This window comes from Cetorhinus maximus, chromosome 23 (genome assembly GCF_964194155.1).
Source record: "Cetorhinus maximus chromosome 23, sCetMax3.hap1.1, whole genome shotgun sequence".
NCBI lineage: Eukaryota > Metazoa > Chordata > Chondrichthyes > Lamniformes > Cetorhinidae > Cetorhinus > Cetorhinus maximus.
In genome coordinates, this window is record NC_135901.1 from 9031901 (window position 1) to 9052028 (window position 20128).

Genomic DNA, 20128 nt, shown 5'->3' on the forward strand with positions numbered 1-20128 from the left:
CAGAAACTCACAACCCTGAGTAGACATCACCCTCTAATCGAGGGACTGCTGATGACAATGAGGGACAATGTGCAGAGGACACATGTGTGGTCATCCTGGACCAGGAAGGAGGAGGAGAGAATGTTGTGAATTTCTATCCTGGGATGGATTTTGGAAACTCCTTTTACAGGGGGTTAGAAGGGGAGGATTTATGCACAGCAAACTCAAAGCAAGAAAAATATTTATCCCCTCTGAATTTCCATCCTGGACTGATAGTGATTGCTTCTATAAACTCATGGGGTACCGGAAGCAGAGGACTTTTTTAAGGAGTATCTTAAAGGAGGAAAGGAAGATAGAGAGGTGGACAGGATTAGTAATGAAATCCCAGAGTTTATGGCCTTGGCAGCTACAGGTACCAAATGTGGAGCAAATGAAATCAGGAATTGTCAGGAAGTCAGAAGTAGAGTGCAGGTATCTCAGAGGTAACAAAGGAATGATGGTTTTAGCAGCAGATGAGCTGAGACTGGGGTGGAGTCTGGTGATGTTACTAAGGTGGAATCCAGTCTTCGTGATGATGCAGGTATGTGGTTGGAGCTTGTCTTGGGGTCAAATTTGACACCAATGTTTTGAACAATCTCTTTCAGCCTCAGGCAGTTGACAGGGAGGGGGCTGGAGTCGGTGCCTAGGGAGTGAAGTTTGTAGTGGGGACTGAAGAAAACGGCTTCAGCCTTCTCAATATTTAAATGGAGGAAAATTCTCCTCATCCAGTACTGGGTGTTGGGCAAGTCAGGATGGTGTGTGACTTGGAGGGGAACCTGGATGTGATGGTGTTCACATACACCCGCTACCCTGGTCCTTCTAGATGGTGGAGATTGAGGATTCATGAGATTCTGTCAAAGTTCTGGTCGATTTGCACAAATATAAATAATATTCCTCTCCTTCTCTGCTTCTGCTCCCATATTCCAGAGTCTTGTATAGGACCAGACTGGGTGGCATGTTTCCTTCCCTGAAGCGCATTAGTGAACCAGCTGGGGTTTTACGACCACCCAGCAGTTTTCATGGTCACTTTTTCCTAGTGTCGGCCCCACAAATCACCAGATTCATTCAGCTCAATTTCACAACCTGTCTTTGTGTTTTTGTGGGGTCTCTCTCACTTTTTTCTGTTTTAAATCATTTTGACAGGTTTTTAGAAGGGGAGGATTTCGAATCCGGAAACTCAAACCAAGCATCACATCAGGATCTGAGAGAGTCACCCAATTTATCGTAACCTGAATATCATCGGATTTTGAACATGGAAGGAGAAAGCACCGTTCACAGCAGAGAGAAACCGCATATGTGTCCTGTGTGTGGACGAGGCTTCAGCCGATCATCTGGCCTGTCGAAACACAAGTGCAGTCCTGCAGGGGAGAAACCATGGAAATGTGGAGACTGTGGGAAGGGATTCAGATCCCCTTCTGAGTTGGATACTCATCAACGCACTCACACTGGGGAGAAGCCGTTCATCTGCTCCATATGTGGGAAGGGATTCATTTGGTCAGCAAACCTGCTGACACACCAGCGCGTTCACACTGGGGAGAGACCGTTCACCTGCTCCGAGTGTGGGAAGGGATTCACTCATTTATCGTCCCTGCTGAGACACCAGCGAGTTCACACTGGAGAAAGGCCATTCACCTGCTCTGCATGTGGGAAAGGATTCACTGATTCATCCAACCTGCTGAAACATCAGCGAGTTCACACTGGAGAGAGACCATTCACCTGCTCTGCATGTGGGATAGGATTCACTGATGCATCCAACCTGTTGAGACACCAGCGAGTTCACACTGACAAGAGACCTTTTAAATGCCCGGACTGTGGGAAGTGCTTTAAAAGTTCTGGGGATCTTATGTCCCATCAACGTGTTCACACTGACGAGAGACCTTTTAATTGTCCAGAATGTGGGAAGTGCTATAAAAGGTTCTGGGAACTAATGTTCCATCAACGTGTTCACACTGACGAGAGACCATTCAGCTGCTCTCACTGTGGGACTGGGTTCAGGCGATCATCTGAACTCACTGTACACCAGCGAGTTCACACTGGGGAGAGACCGTTCACCTGCTCCGAGTGTGGGAAGAGATTCACTCGGTCATCCATCCTGATGAGACACCAGCAAGTTCACAAGTAACTACAGTGATTGGATTTAGCTGTTAATCACATTCAGGACTGAACCATGTTCTTCGGGGTCTGTTTCTGCTGATGTTAATAAACTCCAAACCAGTTGTAGGTTTTAGTATTGTTGAAATTTTAAAAAGATGAGTTTTGTGTAAAGTACACAGTGAGGCGAATCTTTTTAATCTCTCTAACTCACGAAGTTCCTTTTAAAGGGCTCTCCCTCTCCTCTGTCTTCTCCATACTCACCCCCAACAAGTGTGAGCAGCTCATGGAGCTTCTTTGTCACTAAGATTGAGACAATCCGATCGGCTCACTCTGCTGCTTCCCTCCCTTCCACTGGTCCATCAGGCAAAACTGCCTTTAAAGCTCCTCCTTGTCCGAGCCCTGAACTCGCATCTTTCCCCAGTTTCTCTTCTATCTCTCCCTCATTCCCTTCAGTGCTCATCTTATCCATGAGACCCACCTTCTGCTCCACTGACCCTATTCCCACTAAGCTGCTGACCATTCAATTCTCGCTCTCTCCTGGAACTATCCCTCTATCTTTTAATCCACCGTCATCACCCATTCTATAAAAAAAAAATCTTTAACCCCATCTCCAAGCTCCCTTTCCTCTCCAATGTCCTTGTACTTGGTGTCCCCCAAGGATCTATCCTTGGCCCCTCCTATTTCTCATCTACCCCCTGCCACTAGGTGACACCATCCAAAAGCACCACATAAGGTTTCACATGTTCACTGACAATGCCCAGCTCTACCTCACCACCATCTCTCTCCATTCCTCCACTGTTACTAAATTATCAAACTGCTTATCTGACATCCAGTACTGAAATGAGCAGAAATTTCCTCCAATTAACAATTTGGAAGACCAAAGCCATTGTCTTCAGTCACCACAATAAATTCTGTTCCCTAACTACCAAGTCCATCCCTCTCCCTGGGAACTGTCTGAGGCTGAACCACACTCTTCACAATCTCGGTATCATATTTGACCCCAAGATGAGATTCTGACCACGTATCCACACCATCACGAATACCAGATAGTTCAATCTCCATAACGTCACCTGCCTCCGCCCCACCCCAGCTCATCTGCTGCTGAAACCCTCATCCATGCCCATGTTACCTTTAGACTTGACAATTCCAATACATTCCTGACCTGCCTCTCATATTCACCCCACCCCTACACGGAAACGTGAGATCATCCAAAACTCTGCTGCCCATGTGCTTTCTCACACTAAGTCCTGTTCATCCATCACCCCTGTGCTCACTGACCTACATCGGCTCCTGGTCAAACAATGCCTCGATTTTAAAATTCACATTCTTGATTTCAAATCCCTCCATGGCCGTTTCCCTCCCTATCTCTGTAATCTCCAGTCACAGAACCTCTGAGATATACGCACTCCTTACCCTGGACTCTTTAGCATCTCTGATTTTAATTACTCCACCATTGGTTGCCATGCCTCAGTGCAAAGATCTGAAATTCCCCCCCTAAACCTCTCCCCTGATTAAAAATGCTTGTTCCAATCTGGCTCTGCAATCCAGGTTTTGACTATCTACCCTTATATCACCCTATGTGACTCAGTATCAAATTTTCTTTATAAAACTCCTCTAAAGCACCTTAGGACATTTTATTACATTAAATGTGTTACATAAATACCAAGTTGTTATTGTTTCACGACAGCCAGTTTGAGCAAAGTAAGATTCCACAAGTAGCAAGCAAGTGACCGATCCAATTTTTTGGTGGTATTAGTTAAAACACGAATGTTGGTCCCACTGCACCAGGAGAACTCCCCTGTGGACAGTATGTGGAGGTGTTGAGTTCTCCTGAGCTGAGAGTGGAGCTGACAGCTGTAAGGCCTGCAGCGTACCTTGAAGAACAGCTGTCTGGGATCTTTCCTCTTTATTCACTGACACCCAGTTGAACTTGTTTCTGCAGCAAAATAGTTAACTTTGAACATCAATCTCAATTTAATCTTTGGAGCAAAATCGAGAATTTTAAATCAGTTGCAAAAAAGAAAGTTACTTGTTAATTTAGAATCTTTCACCCTCAAAGCATCCCAAAGTGATTCACAGTCAATGATGTATTTTGGAAGGATGAATGAGGAGAGGCAGTATAAACTAAGTGGTACAATTTTAAACAGAGTGCAGGAACAGAGTGACCTGGGTGTGTAAGCAAAAAAAAATCTTGGAATGTGACAGGACTAGTTGATCAAAGCGATTGATAAAAGCTAATGGAGACCTTGGTTTTATTAACGGAGGCATGGAGTACAATTCAAGAAAGATACAATGAATCTTTATAAATCTATGGTTAATTCTAAACTGAACTATTATGTCCAATTCTGAGTACGATACATTCGGAAAGCTGTCAAGGAATTGGAAAGGATCTCGGGAAGAATTACTGGGATAATCTCAAGGATGAGGGATTTCAGTTTTGTGGATAGACTGGAGAAGATGGGATTAAGGAGAGATTTAATAGAGATGTTGAGGTTTTGAGGAATTTTCATCTACACAGCGAGAAATTGTTTTCATTTGCAGGATGGTAGGTAACCACAGAACACAATATAATTGTTCGATTGAGAAAACATACAAATTTTAAAGGCATTAAATGATGTATGTATCTGATCCATACATACTGCAAGGAGATGTCTTTGAGATCAGTTTTTCCTTTACATTCTGTGTTGTTCTGAATGATGACAGTATCAACCTTCCCCCTAACCTGTCCTAAACCTTCTACCGCTTCATTTATTGAAACCAGGGACTCTTTGTTCTAATGGTGTCATCCCCTGTCTGCCCAGTTATTCCTTTAACTCAGCCCTTGAATTGTTTGTGCATTGTTTCATCATGTTCCCACATTTCAGCAACAAATGTTGAAATGTTTGCTCCATACCCACAAGGTTTCATCTGTTTAAAGCCACAAACAGAAAGATCCAAAATATAAAAACAAAAAAACTGCGGATGGTGGAAATCCAAAACAAAAACAGAAATACCTGGAAAAACTCAGGTCTGGCAGCATCGGCGGAGAAGAACAAAGTTGACGTTTCGAGTCCTCATGACCCTTCAACAGAACTAAGTAAAAATAGGAGAGGGGTGAAATATAAGCTGGTTTAAGGAGGCCGGGGGTGGGGGGGGGGGCGCAGCTTTCTCCTGGAGTTTGAGACAAATCAGAGTTTCAGCCAATGAGGGAGATCCGGGCTCAGCTCCGCCCCTCATTCACTCCAATTGGTTGGAGGACCAGCCGCTCCCGCTCGGTCCTGCAGTCCCGCCCCCTCATCCTATTGGTCCGGAGCTTCCGTCAATCATTTCCCGGCATTGTGATCTGGAGCATGCGCAGTGCGGGTGATGTCCATGCACAGACGCTTGTTTGTCTCATCTTCAGGCGGGAAGGAGGCGGATAAGCGGAGGCAGCGTTAGGGGCGGTCGGTCGGTGGGTGGGAGGGGAGGCTTCAAACGCCAAAGAAGGAGCCACAGGTACCGCGTTTGCACCAATTGGGGCGCGAGCTTTGGGACTTTTCTCGGACACAGGGCGACGTGGGCTCCAACTGGAGTCAATGGAACCGGAGAGTGGGAGGAATGGAGTGGGCGGGAAGCTTGAAAATCACCCAGTGGAGGCCTGAGACCGCGAATAACAAGCTACCGGTCGCGGGGTTGCACCGAGTGATCCGGCTGCAGCTGTGGCCCGAGTCTCCCCTCGGAGATAGGTCCGGGTTAACGGCCGCCATCTTTATAGGGGTCAATGTGCAGCGGAGCGCATGCGCGGCCATCCATGTCCCTGTCAGCAGGAGGAGAGAATGTTGTGCATTTCTGTCCTGGACTGACAGGGATGGATTTTGGAAACTCCTTTTATCGGAGGTTAGAATACGGTTTCAAGACAGAAAACTCAACTAAACATAACATTCAGATCTGACATTGTCACTGAATTCATCAAATATTTAAATGGAGGAAAGTACAGCTTGTGGTACATCCAGTACATCCTGACAAGTCAGGACCATGTGACTTGGAGGGGAACTTGGAGCTTGCTGCCCTGATGGTACTGGGCGGTGGAGGCTCAGGGTTTGGGAGACTCTGTCAAAGTACTGGTTGAGTTATACATATATAAAATCCCTCTCCTTAGCCCGCTACTACCCAGCCAATCTCTCCCTCTCTCTCTCTGCCTCTCTCCCTCCTCCCATAGAGGCCAGATTCTGTGTAGGTCCAAGTAAGGGTGGCAGGTTCCATTCCCTGAGTGACATCAGTGAAGAATCACACAGTGCAGAAGAGGCCCTTCAGTCCATTGAGCCTGCACCAACACGTGAGAAACAACTGACCTACCTACCTAATCCCATTTACCAGCACTTGGCCCAGAGCCTTGAATGTTATGACGTGCCAAGTGCTCATCCAGGTACTTTTTAAAGGATGTGAGGCAACCCGCCTCCACCACCCTCCCAGGCAGCACATTGCAGATCGTCACCACCCTCTGGGTAAAAATGTTTTTCCTCACATCCCCCCCCTAAACCTCCTGCCCCTCACCTTGAACTTATGTCTCCTCGTGACTGACCCTTCAACTGAGGTGAACAGCTGCTCCCTATCCATCCTGTCCATGCCCTTCATAATCTTGTACACCTCGATCAGATTGCCCCTCAGTCTTCTCTGCTCCAATGAAAACAACCCAAGTCTATCCAACCTCTTCACAATTTAAATGTTTTATCCCAGGCAACATCCTGGTGAATCTCCTCTGCACCACCTCCAGTGCAATCACATCCTTCCTAAAATGTGGCGACCAGAACTGCACACAGTACTCCAGCTGTGGCCTCACCAAGGTTCAGTACAACTCCAACATGACCACCCTACTTTTGTAATCTATGCCTCGATTGATAAAGGCAAGTGTCCCATATGCCTTTTACACCGCCCCACTAACATGCCCCTCTGCCTTCAGAGATCTATGGACACACACACCAAGGTCCCTTTGTTCCTCAGAACTTCCTAGTGTCATGCCGTTCATTGAATACTTCCTTGTTAAATTACTACTTCCAAAGTGAATCACCTCACACTTTTCAGGGTTAAATTCCATCTGCCACTTATCTGCCCATTTGACCATCCCGTCGATATCTTCCTGTAGCCCAAGTCACTCAACCTCACTGTTAACCCAAGAAGTAGGGATTTTATGACAACCCGGCAGCCTTCATGGTCACCTTTTCCTAGTGCTGGCTCTACAAATTACCAGATTCATGTTGCTCAATTTCACAACTTGTCTTTGTGTTCTTGTGGGTTCTGTGTCACTCCCTTTTATCTGTTTTAAATCAATTTCACAGGATATTAGAGAGGGAGGATTTACATTCATGAAGCTCAAAAGAAATCACATCAGGATCTGACAGAGTCGCCCAATTTTCTCCTAACCTGAATATGATTGGATTTTGAACATGGAAGGAAAAAGCACCGTTCACACTGGAGAGAAACTGTACATGTGTTCAGTGTGTGAATGAGGCTTCAATCCATCATCTGACTTGTTGAGACACAAGCGCAGTCACACTGGGGAGAAACTGTGGAAATGTGGGAACTGTGGGAAGGGATTCAGTTACCCATCCAAGCTGGACGTTCATCGACGCATTCACACCGGGGAGAAGCCATTCAACTGCTCTGAGTGCGGAAAGGGATTCACTCAGTCATCCCACCTGCTGAGGCACCATCGAGTTCACACTGGGGAGAGACCTTTTAAATGCCCAGACTGTGGGAAATGCTATAAATGTTCTGGTGACCTGGCATATCATCAACGTATTCACACTGATGAGAGACCATTCAGGTGCTCTGACTGTGGGAGTGGCTTCAGGAGATCATCTCAACTCACTATACACCAGCGAATTCACTCTGGATAGAGACCATTCGCCTGTTCCGAGTGTGGGAAGGGATTCACTCAGTCGTCCTATCTGCTGAGATACCTGCAAATTCACAAGTAACTACAGTCATTGGATTTTTCTGTTAATTTCACCCAGGACTGACCCATGTTCATTGGTGTCTGTTTCTGCTGATGTTAATAAACTCTATTCGCATTACTGGGGTTAATATTCTGGATAAAAGTCAAGTAAATCAGCTTTGTGTTAAACATGCACAGTGTGTTGAATCTTTTTAATATCTCACTAACAAGTTAGTTCCTCAGAGGGCTCTCCCTCTCCCTGTTTCTGCCATTCTCATCTCCAACAACACATTTGAGTTGCTCATGGAACTTCTTTATCACTAAGATTGAGAGAATCTGATCAGCTGCCTCTGCTTCTTCCCTCCCTTCCACTTGTCTACCAGGATAAATTGCCTCTGAACTTCCCCTCACTGACCCCCAAACCACATCTTTCTCTAGTTTCTCTCCCATCTTTCCCTGTTTGTTTTGTCTGTGGGAAAAGATTTCAAACATCATTGTGACTGGAAAAGCACCGAGACACACACACCCGAGTGAGAGTGTTCCAGTGAACTCGCTGTGGAAAGAGCTTTAACCAGTTATACAGCCTGAATAAGCGCCACACCATTCATAGCAAGGAAAAACCATGCACGTGTACTGTGTGTGGACGAGGCTTCAGCTGATCATCCAATCTGGAGAGGAACATCATCCACACCATGGAGAAACCGTGGAAATGTGGGGACTGTGGAGAGGGATTCAATTATCCACCCGAACTGGAAGCTCATCGGCGCATTCACACAGAGGAAAGGTCGTTCGCCTGCTCCATGTGGGAGGGGATTCATTCAGTTATCCAACTTGTTGACACACCAGCAAATTCACACGAAGGAGAGACCTTTTAAGTGTCCAAATTCTGGGAAGTGCGATAAATCTTTGGGCGAAGTGACCTACCATCAACATGTTCACACCGACGAGACACCATTCAGGTGCTCTCACTGTTGCCACGCCTCACTGGGGATAGTGCGCTGTAATATCAAGCCCCACTGTTCTCCGAGTCTGACAAATGTGAAAAGTTTGACCAAACCACCAAATTGCCCCAATTCTACCTAACTGTTTAACTTAGGTTAACAGAATGGGAACACCAGGTTTGTAAATTTAATAAGTAAATAGCTGTTTATTGAACAAATTGTCTTTAACCAGTGGCAAAAATAGGAAATATGAACTGCTAACTTCTAACAATATAACTTAAACTCTACCCTCTTCTTAAATCCTTATACACACACATAAGACACACAAAACATGGATTTTAAGGGTAGGATAAAACAGTTCAATAGCACCAGTCCGGAGCACAGGATTTGATGGTTGATTTTGATCAATGTCTTCCAATTCCTTTCAGTTCTTTGTTAATGACATGAGGTGGTCTTCCAGCACTTACAGTTTTTATTTCTCTGGTTGAGAACTTGCTTTTCAATGTCTCTAACAGTGGTTTTCCCCCTTTCCATTTTACAGGGGTTTCCTCAGAGCAGGTTATAGAGATATGAGGAAAAGAGATTTTAGGCGTTTTCTCTTTGCAGGCCAGGAACTTTCTGCTGCACTTTCAGCTACACGAACCCTGGTCACCTGGTTAGGAGCCAATTAAAATGCTGTTGTCAGTTGGCTCCCTTGGTCCAGGACTCCTATCCACAAACATTCACTCCCTCCACCACCGACACACAGCAGCATCAGTGTGTACCATCTAAGAGATGAACTGCAGGAATTCACCAAGGCTCCTTAGACAGCACCTTCCAAACCCATGACCACTACCATCGAGAAGGACAAGGTCAGCAGACACATGGGAACACCACCACTTGAAAATTCCCCTCCATGTCACTCACCATCCTGACTTGGAAATATATTGCCATTCTGTTGGACTCTCATCTCTCAAGACTGAAGTTTTGTTTTACAAAATGGAAGGATTTGGCATGATCTGGACATGTGGATGCTAACCTGGGATTTTTTTTTTAAAAAGGTCATAAGTTCACCTTGGGACTGTCAACAAGCAGGCCTCTTCCAAGAAATCACCTGACCTATATGGTACTTGAGAAGGAGTTGTTTGATTTGATAGAACTATTCAGTCGTGAGGGGTCCAGACAGAGTAGATAGGGAGAAATTGTTCCTGCTTGTGAAAGGATCCAGAACAAGAGGGCAAAGATTCAAAGTAATTAGTCAAAAAAGCAAAAGTGATATGAGCAGAAATGTATTTTTACGCAGCGAGTGGTTAGGGTCTGGAATGCACTGCCTGAGGGTGTGGTGAAGGCAGGTTCAATTGAAGCATTCAAAAGGGAATGAGACTGTTACCTGAGAACGAAGAATGTACAGGGTTAGGGGAAGAAGGCAGGGGGATGGAACTCGGTGAGTTGCTCCTGTACACTCTTTAGAATTGTACCCTTTATTTCTATATTGTCTCTCCATGCTCTTCGTATCAAAATGAATCACTTCACATTTCTCTGCATTGAACTTCATCTGCCACCTGTCCGCCCATTCCACCAGAGAGGTGGCCACATCGCAGCTTAGGAGCCTGGAGGCAGAAAGGAAGAAGTATTTAGATGAGCACTTGAAACGCCACAGCATACAAGTCTACGGGCCAAGTGCTGGAAAATGGGATTAGAATAGATCAGGGTTTGATGGCCGGCACAGACACGATGGGCTGAAGGACCTGTTTCTGTGGTGTATAACTAACTCTATGACTCTATGAAATGGGTGACCACCAGACAGTCCAAGAGAACTAGGCAGAGATTGCAGGAGCCCCTGGCTTTAGGGAGTTAGGAAGGGGACTGAAAAGCAGGGCCTCTAAAGCAGTAATCTCAGGATTATTCCCACATGGTTCTGTGGTGCAATGGACAGCATGTTGGCCTTCTCATCAGTGATAGGTCAGGTATTCAAAGGTTGTGGGTTCAAGTCCCACCAGAGTCACATTTTAAGGATGTGATTGCACCAGAGAGCAGAGGAGATTTACCAGGATGTTGTCTGGGCTGGAGAGTTTTAGTTGTGAGGAGAGATTGGATAGACTGGGGTTATTTTCCCTGGAGCAGAGGAGATTGAGGGGGGACATGATTGAGGTGTATAAAATTATGAAGGGCATAGATAGGGTAGACAGGAAGGAACTTTTCCCCTTGGTGGAGGGATCAATAACCAAGAGATTTAAGGTAAGGGGCAGGAGGTTTAGAGGGGATGTGAGGAAGAATTTTTTCACCCAGAGGGTGGTGGGAATCTGGAACTCACTGCCTGAAAGGGTGGTAGAGGCAGAAAGCCTCATAACATTTAATAAGTATTTGGAAGTGCACTTGCAATGCCATGGCATACAAGGCTATGGGCCTAGTGTTGAAAAATGGGATTAGAATAATTAGGTACTCGTTTGACCTGCGCAGACTCGATGGGCCGAAGGGCCTTTTTCTGTGCTGTAGACCTCTATGACACTATGACAAGTGAGTATAGAAATAGGAGAACTGAGCGAATAAACACATGGCTGGAAAGTTGGTGTAGGAGGGAGGGCCTCAGATTTCTGAGGCAATGGGACCGGTTCTGGGGAACATGGGACCTATACAAGGTCTACACCTGAACAGGGATCTGTGCTCGGTCCCCTATTATGTTATTTATATAAACGACATAGATGACTATGTGGGTTGTAGGATTAGTAAGTTTGCGGATGACACAAAGATTGGCCGGGTGGTTAACAGTGAGGTTGAGTGTCTTGGGCTACAGGAAGATATAGATGGGATGGTCAAATGGGCAGATAAGTGGCAGATGGAATTTAACCCTGAAAAGTGTGAGGTGATACACTTTGGAAGGAGTAATTTGACAGGGAAGTATTCAATGAACGGCATGGCACTAGGAAGTTCTGAGGAACAAAGGGACCTTGGTGTGTGTGTCCATAGATCTCTGAAGGCAGAGGGGCATGTTAGTGGGGCAGTGAAAAAGGCATATGGGACACTTGCCTTTCTCAATCGAGGCATAGATTACAAAAGTAGGGAGGTCATGTTGGAGTTGTATAGAACCTTGGTGAGGTCACAGCTGGAGTACTGTGTGCAGTTCTGGTCGCCACATTATAGGAAGGATGTGATTGTACTGGAGGGGATGCAGAGGAGATTCACCAGGATGTTGCCTGAGATTAAACATTTATGTTATGAAGAAAGGTTGGATAGACTTGGGTTGTTTTCGTTGGAGCAGAGAAGACTGAGGGGCGACCTGATCGAGGTGTACAAGATTATGAGGGGCATGGACAGGGTGGATAGGGAGCAGCTGTTCCCCTTAGTTGAAGGGTCAGTCACAAGGGGGCATAAGTTTAAGCTAAGGGGCAGGAGGTTTAGGGGGGATGTGAGGAAAACTTTTTACCCAGAGGGTGGTGACGGTGTGGAATGCACTGCCTGAGAGGGTGGTGGAGGCGGGTTGCCTCACATCCTTTAAAAAGTACCTGGATGAGCACTTGGCGTGTCATAACATTCAAGGCTGTGGGCCAGGTGCTGGTAAATGGGATTAGGGAGATGGGTCAGGTGTTTCTCATGTGTCGGGGCAGACTCGATGGGCCGAAGGGCCTCTTCTGCATTGTGATTCAGGGACAAATATCCTCACAAGGAGAATTGCTAGTGCTGTTGGAGGTGCAGGGGATGGGGCAGACGGGTTTGGTTTAAACTACATTGGCAGGGGAATGGGAACCTGAGGGAAAATTCAGAGCAGGGAACGGGAGATGGAGAATTAATGAGTGACTCTGAAAGACAGAAGCAGCACAGGTTAAAAAATGTACAGCACAGGAACTTGGCAGTGTTAAAAAGTGTATATGTAAATGCAAGGAACATAGTAAATAAAGCCGATGAGCTGAGGGTACAGATAGGCACATGGCAGCATGATATCATTGGTATAATGGAAATCTGGCTTAAGGAGGGGCTAAAATGGCAGCTAAACATCCCTGGATATAGAGTTTTCAAGCAGGATAGGGAGGGGGATAAAGAAGTTGGGGATGCAGCATTATCGATTAAAGGATCAATTACAGCTGTGAGGAGGGATGATATACTAAATGAAGCATCAAATGAGGCCATATGGGTTGACCTCAGAAATAAAAAAGGGCAGCCACACTGCTAAAAGTGTACTATCGACCCCCAAATTGTGGAACGGAGTTAGAAGAGCAAATATGTGGACACATTTCTGAGTGCAAAAACAATAGGGCAGTAATAGTTGGGGACTTCAACTACCCTAATATCAATTGGGATATGAACACACTGTGAAGGGTACAGAGGGCGCATAATTCTTAAACTGCATTCAAGAGAACCTTTCTGGCCAGCACGTAACAAGCCCAGTGAGACTGGGTGCAATTCTAGAATTAGTCTTAGGAAATGAAGCTGGGCAAGTGGATGAAGTAGCAGTGGGGACCACTCTGGAGATAGTGACCATAATCTGGTTAGATTTAGCATCACTGTAGAAAAGGACAAAGATAGAACAGGAGTAAAAGTTCTAAATTAGGGGAAGACAAATTTTACTAAGCTGAGAGGTGAGCTGGCGAGAGTGGACTAGATACGGCTATTAGAAGGAAAAACTGTCAAACCAGTGGGATGCATTCAAAGGTGAGATTCTACAGGCACAGTGTAGACATGTCCTTACAAAGAAAAAGAGTGGTACTGCCAAATCTAGATCTCCCTGGTTGTCCAGAAGAATACAAGCCAAGATAAAGCATAAAAAGAAAGCTTATGACAGTCACAAAAGACTTATACTGTAGGAAGCCTAGAGGAGTATAGAAAGTACAGGGGTGAAGTAAAAATGGAAATTAGGAAAGTAAAGAGGATTTAAAAAAATATTGGCAGGTAAAATCAAAGAAAATCCTAAGATGTTTTACCAGTACATTAAGAGCAAGAGAATAACTAAGGAAAAGGTAGGGCCTATCAGAGATGTACAAGGTAACTTGTGGTACAGATGGTATGGGCAGGGTTCTCAACGAGATGGATGATACAGACATTCCAGTTAAAGAGGAGTGTGAATTATTAGATACAATAAACATAGTGAGAGAGGAAATACTGGAGGGGCTGGCAGCCTTGAAGACGGATAAATCACCAGGGCCAGATGGATTGTATCCCAGGCTGTTGAATGAAGCCAGGGAGGAAATAGCAGATGCTCTGAAGATCATTTTCCAATCCTCACTAGATACAGACGAGGTCCCAGAGAATTGGAGGTCTGTGAACATTGTACCACTGTTTAAAACGGGTGCGAGGGATAGGCCAGAAAATTATAAGCCAGTCAGTCTGACTTCAGTGGTGGGCAAATTATTAGAAACAATTCTGAGAGACAGGATAATCTGTCCCTTAGAAAAGCATGGATTGATCAGGGATAGTCAGCATGGTTTTGTTAGGGGGAGATCATGTCTTACTAACTTAACAGAATTTTTTGAGGAAGTGTCAAGGAGGATTGATGAGGATAATGCAGTGGATGTTGTCTACATGGATTTCAGTAAGGCATTTGACAAGGTCCCACATGGCTGACTAGTCAGGAAAGTGAGATCTCATGGGATACAGGGAAAGTGGCAGGTTGAATCCAAAGTTGGCTCAGTGACAGGAAACAAAGGGTAATGGTCAATGGCTGTTTTTGTGAATGGAAAATGGTTTCCTGTGGTGTTCCACAGGGTTCAGTGTTGGGGCCCTTGCTGTTTGTTGTGTATATTAATGATTTAGACTGAAATCTTGGAGGCATGATTGGGAAATTTGCATATGACATAAAAAGTGGCCATGTAGTTGATAGTGAAGAGGATGGCTGTCGACTCCAGAATGATATCAATGGTTTGGTCGAGCGGGCGGAGAAGTGGCGAATGGAATTCAATCCTGAAAGTATGAGGTAATGCATTTGGGGTGGGCAAATAAAGCAAGGGAATTCTCAATAAATGGGAAGTTATTGAGAGAGGTTGAGGAACTGAGAGACCTTGGAGTGCATGTCCATAGGTCCTTGAAGTTGGCAGGACAGGTGGATATGGTGGTAAAGAGAGCATATGGAATGCTTTCCTTTATTGGGTGAGTTGTTGAACACCAAAACAGGATGTAATGATGAAACTGTATCAAATGTTCGTTAGGCCACAGCTGGAACTTTGTGTACAGTTCTGGTCACATTACAGGAAGGACACAATTGCTGTGGAGAGAGTACAGAGGAGATTTACAAGAATGTTTCCAGGGCTTGAAAATTGCAGCTATGAGGAGAGATTGGATAGGCTAGGGTTGTTTTCCTTTGAACAGAGGAGACTAAGGGGTGACCTAGTTGAGGTGTACAAAATTATGAGGGGCCAAGATAGGGTAGACAGGAAAGACTTGTTTCCCTTAGCTGAGGGGTCAATTACCAGGGGGCACAGATTTCAGGTGATTGGTAGAAAGATTAAGGAAAATCGTTTTCACCCAGAGGGTGGTGGGCATCTGGAATTCACTGCCTAAATTAGTGGTTGAGGCTGAAAAGCTCAAGTCATTTATAAGCTACATGGATCTGCATCTGAAGCACTGTAACCTGCAACGCTACCGACCAGGTGCTGGAAAGTGGGATTAAAATGAGCAGTTACTTTCTTTACTTTTTTTTGGCCGGTGCAGATGTGATGGGCTGAATAGTCTCTTTCTGCACCGTAACTTTTCTATAGTTCTACCAACTTATCTATGTCCTTTTGAAATTCTGCACTCAGTTCACAATTCTTCCAAGTTTTGTATCGTCTGCAAACTTTGAAATTGTGCCCTGCACATCAAGGTTCAGGTTCTTAAACTGGTGACTCAGTCCCTCACTCCTTCACTCTAATTCTAACAAATAATGCAGCTCACAACAGCACATCAACATTAATGACTTTATTAGTCATTCTGAATGTATGGAAGGGATCACCTTTTCCCAATTGTGGAGAACAGGAAGTCCAGTGGTTAGTTCAGAGCTTCTTTCTCCCCAGGTCTGTTCTAACAAGTTGTGACTGAGTTGCATTTATACAGACTCACTCACTCAGTAAGTGGTCGGGTCTGACTGAGATACAACAACATCTGCAACAACTTATATTTAAATGGAGCTTTTAACATAATAAAACATCCCAAGGAGTTTCACATGAACATAAGGACATATTAGGTCAGATGACCAAAAGCTTGGTTAAAGAGATCGGTTATAAGGAGTGCCTTAAAGGAGGAAAGTGAAGTAGAAAGGTGGAGAGGTTTAGGGAAGAAATTCCAGAGCTCAGGGCCCAGGCAGCTGAAGGCACAGCCACCAATGGTGGAGAGATTAAAATCGGGAATGGAGGACATCGGGTAATGGTGCTCCATGTATGTGGGCCCGATAGCCCAGGCTCAAGGCCCAGATCTGAATTTTGGGACATAGTTTGACCATCCCTGGTCTCAAAGAAGAACAATTCCCCATATAAACATCTTGTAAGATCTTTGTTTATTGATAACAGAAAAAGTTAGAATCAGTTGAGTCTTTCTGTGTACTCGATGGGGATTGAGTTTGACAGATTTAAAATGCTCTGGATTTCAGTGTTACAATAAGAATGTTTTTGTAAAAAGAAAATATATATATAAATCCTGGAAAACTAAAAGAACAAAAATGGGAAAATGCACAGCAGCTCAATCATTTCAATGTGATAAATGAATGGTCACTGTTTCAGATGGGACTCCTTCAGAATGAACACTTCCCACCAGCAGCACCAACTCCCCACCCCCCCTCCCTCCCTCCCTGTTCACTGAACATTCCTTCACCCACTCATCCACCCATTGCACATCCACCCAATGGCTCCCAGCCTGGATTGACATTCAGCACAAACCCAGTGAGAGGGTGAGCTGGACCTCGGGATGTCAGAATGGACAAGAGCTTCCAAGTGGTTCCAATCAATACATTTTCTGTCATTATTTAAAAAGGAAATTAATATTTTATCAAACCCCCTGTGCACACCCTTGGTGAATTACAATTTCCAGCCCAGACCCTTCCGATTGCTTCTACAAGGTGCATCCTGTGTGGTTTCAGCAGAGGGAGAGACAGGCTTTTCACATCCCTGCTCTCACTGCCGAGGGGCTTGTGGTCTCCACCCTCCGGGTTTCAGAGACCCTCAGGATCCCGGCAAAGACTGATCCACCTGTATCTGTGCAGGGGCAGATTCAGCTGCTGGGAGACGGGGGCGGGGGGGGCGGGGTGCGTGTTGTGAGCCAGGGCCACATATGGCTTGAGGTTGGGGGGGTGGTTAATGGGTGAGAGGCTGGAACACTTTGATCGGAGTTCCCACTTCCATCATTTCTCCATTATCCCTCTCCTGGACCAGCGCCACATCATTCCTCCTACTCTGCTGCAGCTTGGTGGAGATCAGTGACCTGTTGTAAGGTCACAGATACAGTGTCTGTCATCCTGTTTAAGGCAGCAGACATCTCCTGCACGGCCATGGTCATGACCTGCAGGGACCCATTTCAGAGTCATGCTTGAAGCTTCATGGAGGCAGCCACTCTCTCCATGACAGACAGTCTCTGGAACCTCCTCCTGCCCCATGACCTTCCAAGCTCCCTCCACTCCTCCAATTCTGACCACTTGCACATCCACCACCCACATCACTCCACTGGCTGCCGATGCCCCAGGTTTTGAATTCCCTCCTAAAACTCTCGCCTCCTTAAAATCTACCTCTTTGACCAAGTTTTTGATCATCTGTGAAGCACCTTGGGATATTTTACTATGTTATAGATTCTATATCAATGCAACTTGTTGTTATTGCCTTAATTGGTAGAATCAAGAATGTCACACAAACATTTTAAATCCTTGTAGCATAATTACCTCAATCAGTTCCTGACTGGAAACTTAAACCTGCCGTTTCACTTTCAGTCAGGAACAGATCACAGTTTTACACAAATCTCTGGCTTGACAGAATGTTTCCAGCATTCACCGTTGTTCTTCCTGACTCTAAACACAGTTGTAAAGGAGCCTTCTGTTCGGTGTCTGGGAGCTCTGAACCATGGAAGAGAGCGGCTGGGGCACATTTCTTACACACCACACATTCAGACCTGGGTGTGATTAACAGCAGAAACAGCACAATTCAATCCATGCTGTCACTCATGAACTCGCTGATGTGTCAACAGATGGGATGACCGAGTGAATCCCTTCCCACACACGGAGCAGGTGAACAGCCTCTCCCCAGTGTGAGTGCGTTGGTGTCTCTGCAAGTGGGATAACTGAGTGAATCCCTTCCCACACATGGAGCAGGTGAATAGTCTCTCCCCCGTGTGAACTCGCTGGTGTTCCAGCAGGGTGAATGACCGAGTGAATCCCTGCCCACACTCAGAGCAGGTGAACGGCCTCTCTCCAGTGTGACTCTGTTGGTGTCTCAGCAGATCACTGCTGTTTTTAAAGCTCACCTCACAGTCAGGACATTTAAATGGTCTCAAATCAGAGTGAATATGCTGGTGTCTCAGCAGCTTAGATGAATGAGTGAATCCCTTCCCACACTTGGAGCAGGTGAATGGTCTCTCCCCAGTGTGAATTTGTTGGTGTACAGTGAGTTGAGATGATTTCCTGAACCCAGTCCCACAGTGAAAGCACCTGAACGGTCTCTCATCAGCGTGAACATGTTGAAGGCACAACAGTTTCCTGGAACTTTTATAGCACTTCCCGCAGTCTGGACATTTAAAAGGTCCTTTCCCAATGTGAATTTGCTGATGTGTCAGCAGGTGGCAGGACTGACTGAATCCCTTCCCACACTTGGAACAGGTGAACGGTCTCTCCCCAGTGTGAGTGCGTCGATGAATCTCCAGTAGGGACAGGTAATTGAATCCTTTCCCACAGTCCCCACATTTCCATGGTTTCTCCGTGTTGCTGGTGTCCTTCTGTCTCCCCAAGTTGGTTGATCAGTTGAAGCCTTGTACACACACAGAACTCGTGTACAGTCTCTCCCCACTGTGAATGGTGTGATGTTTTTCCTGGCTGCGTAACTGGTTAAAGCTCTTTCCACAGTCAGCGCACTGAACACTCTCACTCGGGTGTGTATGTGTCTCGGTGTTTTTCCAGTCACACTGCTGTTTGAAACCTTTTCCCACAGACAGAACAGACGAACATTTCACCCTCCACATTCAAAATCTGATGATATTCCGGTCCTGATGAAGTGAGTGACTCTACCAGAACTTGATGTAAAGTTTGATTTGAGTTTCCCATCTGTAAATCCTACCCTTCTAATGCCCTGTAAAATAAGTTTATAAAAGTCACCACTGTAAGAACAGAAATTCAGAACAGAGAAATCTAGTTTCTATTGAAGCTGTAAATCTCCATCCCACACACTCTCTCGTCCCTATGCTAAAATCCAAACCCATATCACCATCTCCAGCATTTCTTTCCTCGACTCCCATTTTTCTCTCTCCTTTTACTCTGACTGGATTCAGCTCTCCAGCCCTTGTGTGCAAAGTAAGAGTAAAAAGAATGAGTCAATAATTTCTCTCCTGCTCACTGGAACCCTGAAGCCCTGCCCACTCTCTGTTCCCTCAACAAGATGGACACGAATGCACCCTGCCTGCTGAACATGCCTCTACCAAGATGGTGGCAGTCACCTGGGTAACCTGGCCTGTCACCAAGGAAACCCCACCCTTCTGATTCATCCTGACTCTCTTACTTAAGCAGTCCTTCTGGATTGAGGATGACTTGCTTCCATTTTCGCTCATTGTGTTTGGAGATGGCTGATAAGTCCAGTGCGTATTCGGTCGACTCTGTCACATGTGGGAAGGTGGTGTTTGAAGGGTTGGGTAGATGAGGTGTTTGGTGGTTTGTGTGCTCTCTGAAGTCTCGACTACACCCCTGCATACTCCTCATGAAGTCTTTCAATGTGTTTGGTGCCTTCACAAATAAACCTCCAGTTTGGTCGGCTGCAACCCAGGGAGTCCTATGAGTCTGTGGGGACATTTGTTCACTCCAGGGATGCTTTGAGGACATCCCTGAACGTTCCCATTATCCTCCTGAGAGTCTCCTGCTGTGACTGAGGTCCCAAGAAGAACAGTTGATTCAGGATCCTGGTGTCAGGCACACGAACGACAGGTCCTGCCCAGTGGAGCTGGTTTTGAGTGGTTAGCGCCTTAATGTTGGGCACGTTGGCTTGGGAGAGGACACTGCTGGCTGACCACTTTTCTTGCCACCAGATTTGGAGGATCTTGTGAAGGCACCGCTGGT

At 45.7% G+C, this 20128-nt stretch overlaps 1 protein-coding gene, 1 long non-coding RNA gene and 1 gene segment (V, D, J or C); 2 read left to right on the forward strand and 1 right to left on the reverse strand.

Annotated features, from left to right (window-relative positions):
• LOC144697782 (Ig heavy chain C region, membrane-bound form-like) overlaps positions 1–20128 on the forward strand; it is a 321361-nt gene that overhangs the window by 29006 nt on the left and 272227 nt on the right.
• On the forward strand, positions 1157–8198 carry LOC144697593 (uncharacterized). 2 transcript variants are annotated; one of them, XM_078569636.1, is made up of 2 exons: positions 1157–2136; positions 7407–8198. In XM_078569636.1, the coding sequence occupies exons 1-2, from the start codon at positions 1271–1273 to the stop codon at positions 7435–7437; spliced, it is 897 nt and encodes a 298-aa protein (XP_078425762.1). In that variant the 5' UTR covers positions 1157–1270; the 3' UTR covers positions 7438–8198. The 2 variants fall into 2 exon arrangements, 1 of the variants encoding a protein (XP_078425762.1); XR_013580398.1 differs by lacking the exon at positions 1157–2136 and adding an exon at positions 5597–5967.
• On the reverse strand, positions 9124–10741 carry LOC144697594 (uncharacterized). Its single transcript, XR_013580399.1, has 2 exons — positions 9256–10741; positions 9124–9207 (listed from the first exon to the last, which is right to left on the reverse strand). It is a non-coding gene; the product is annotated as an uncharacterized LOC144697594 (long non-coding RNA).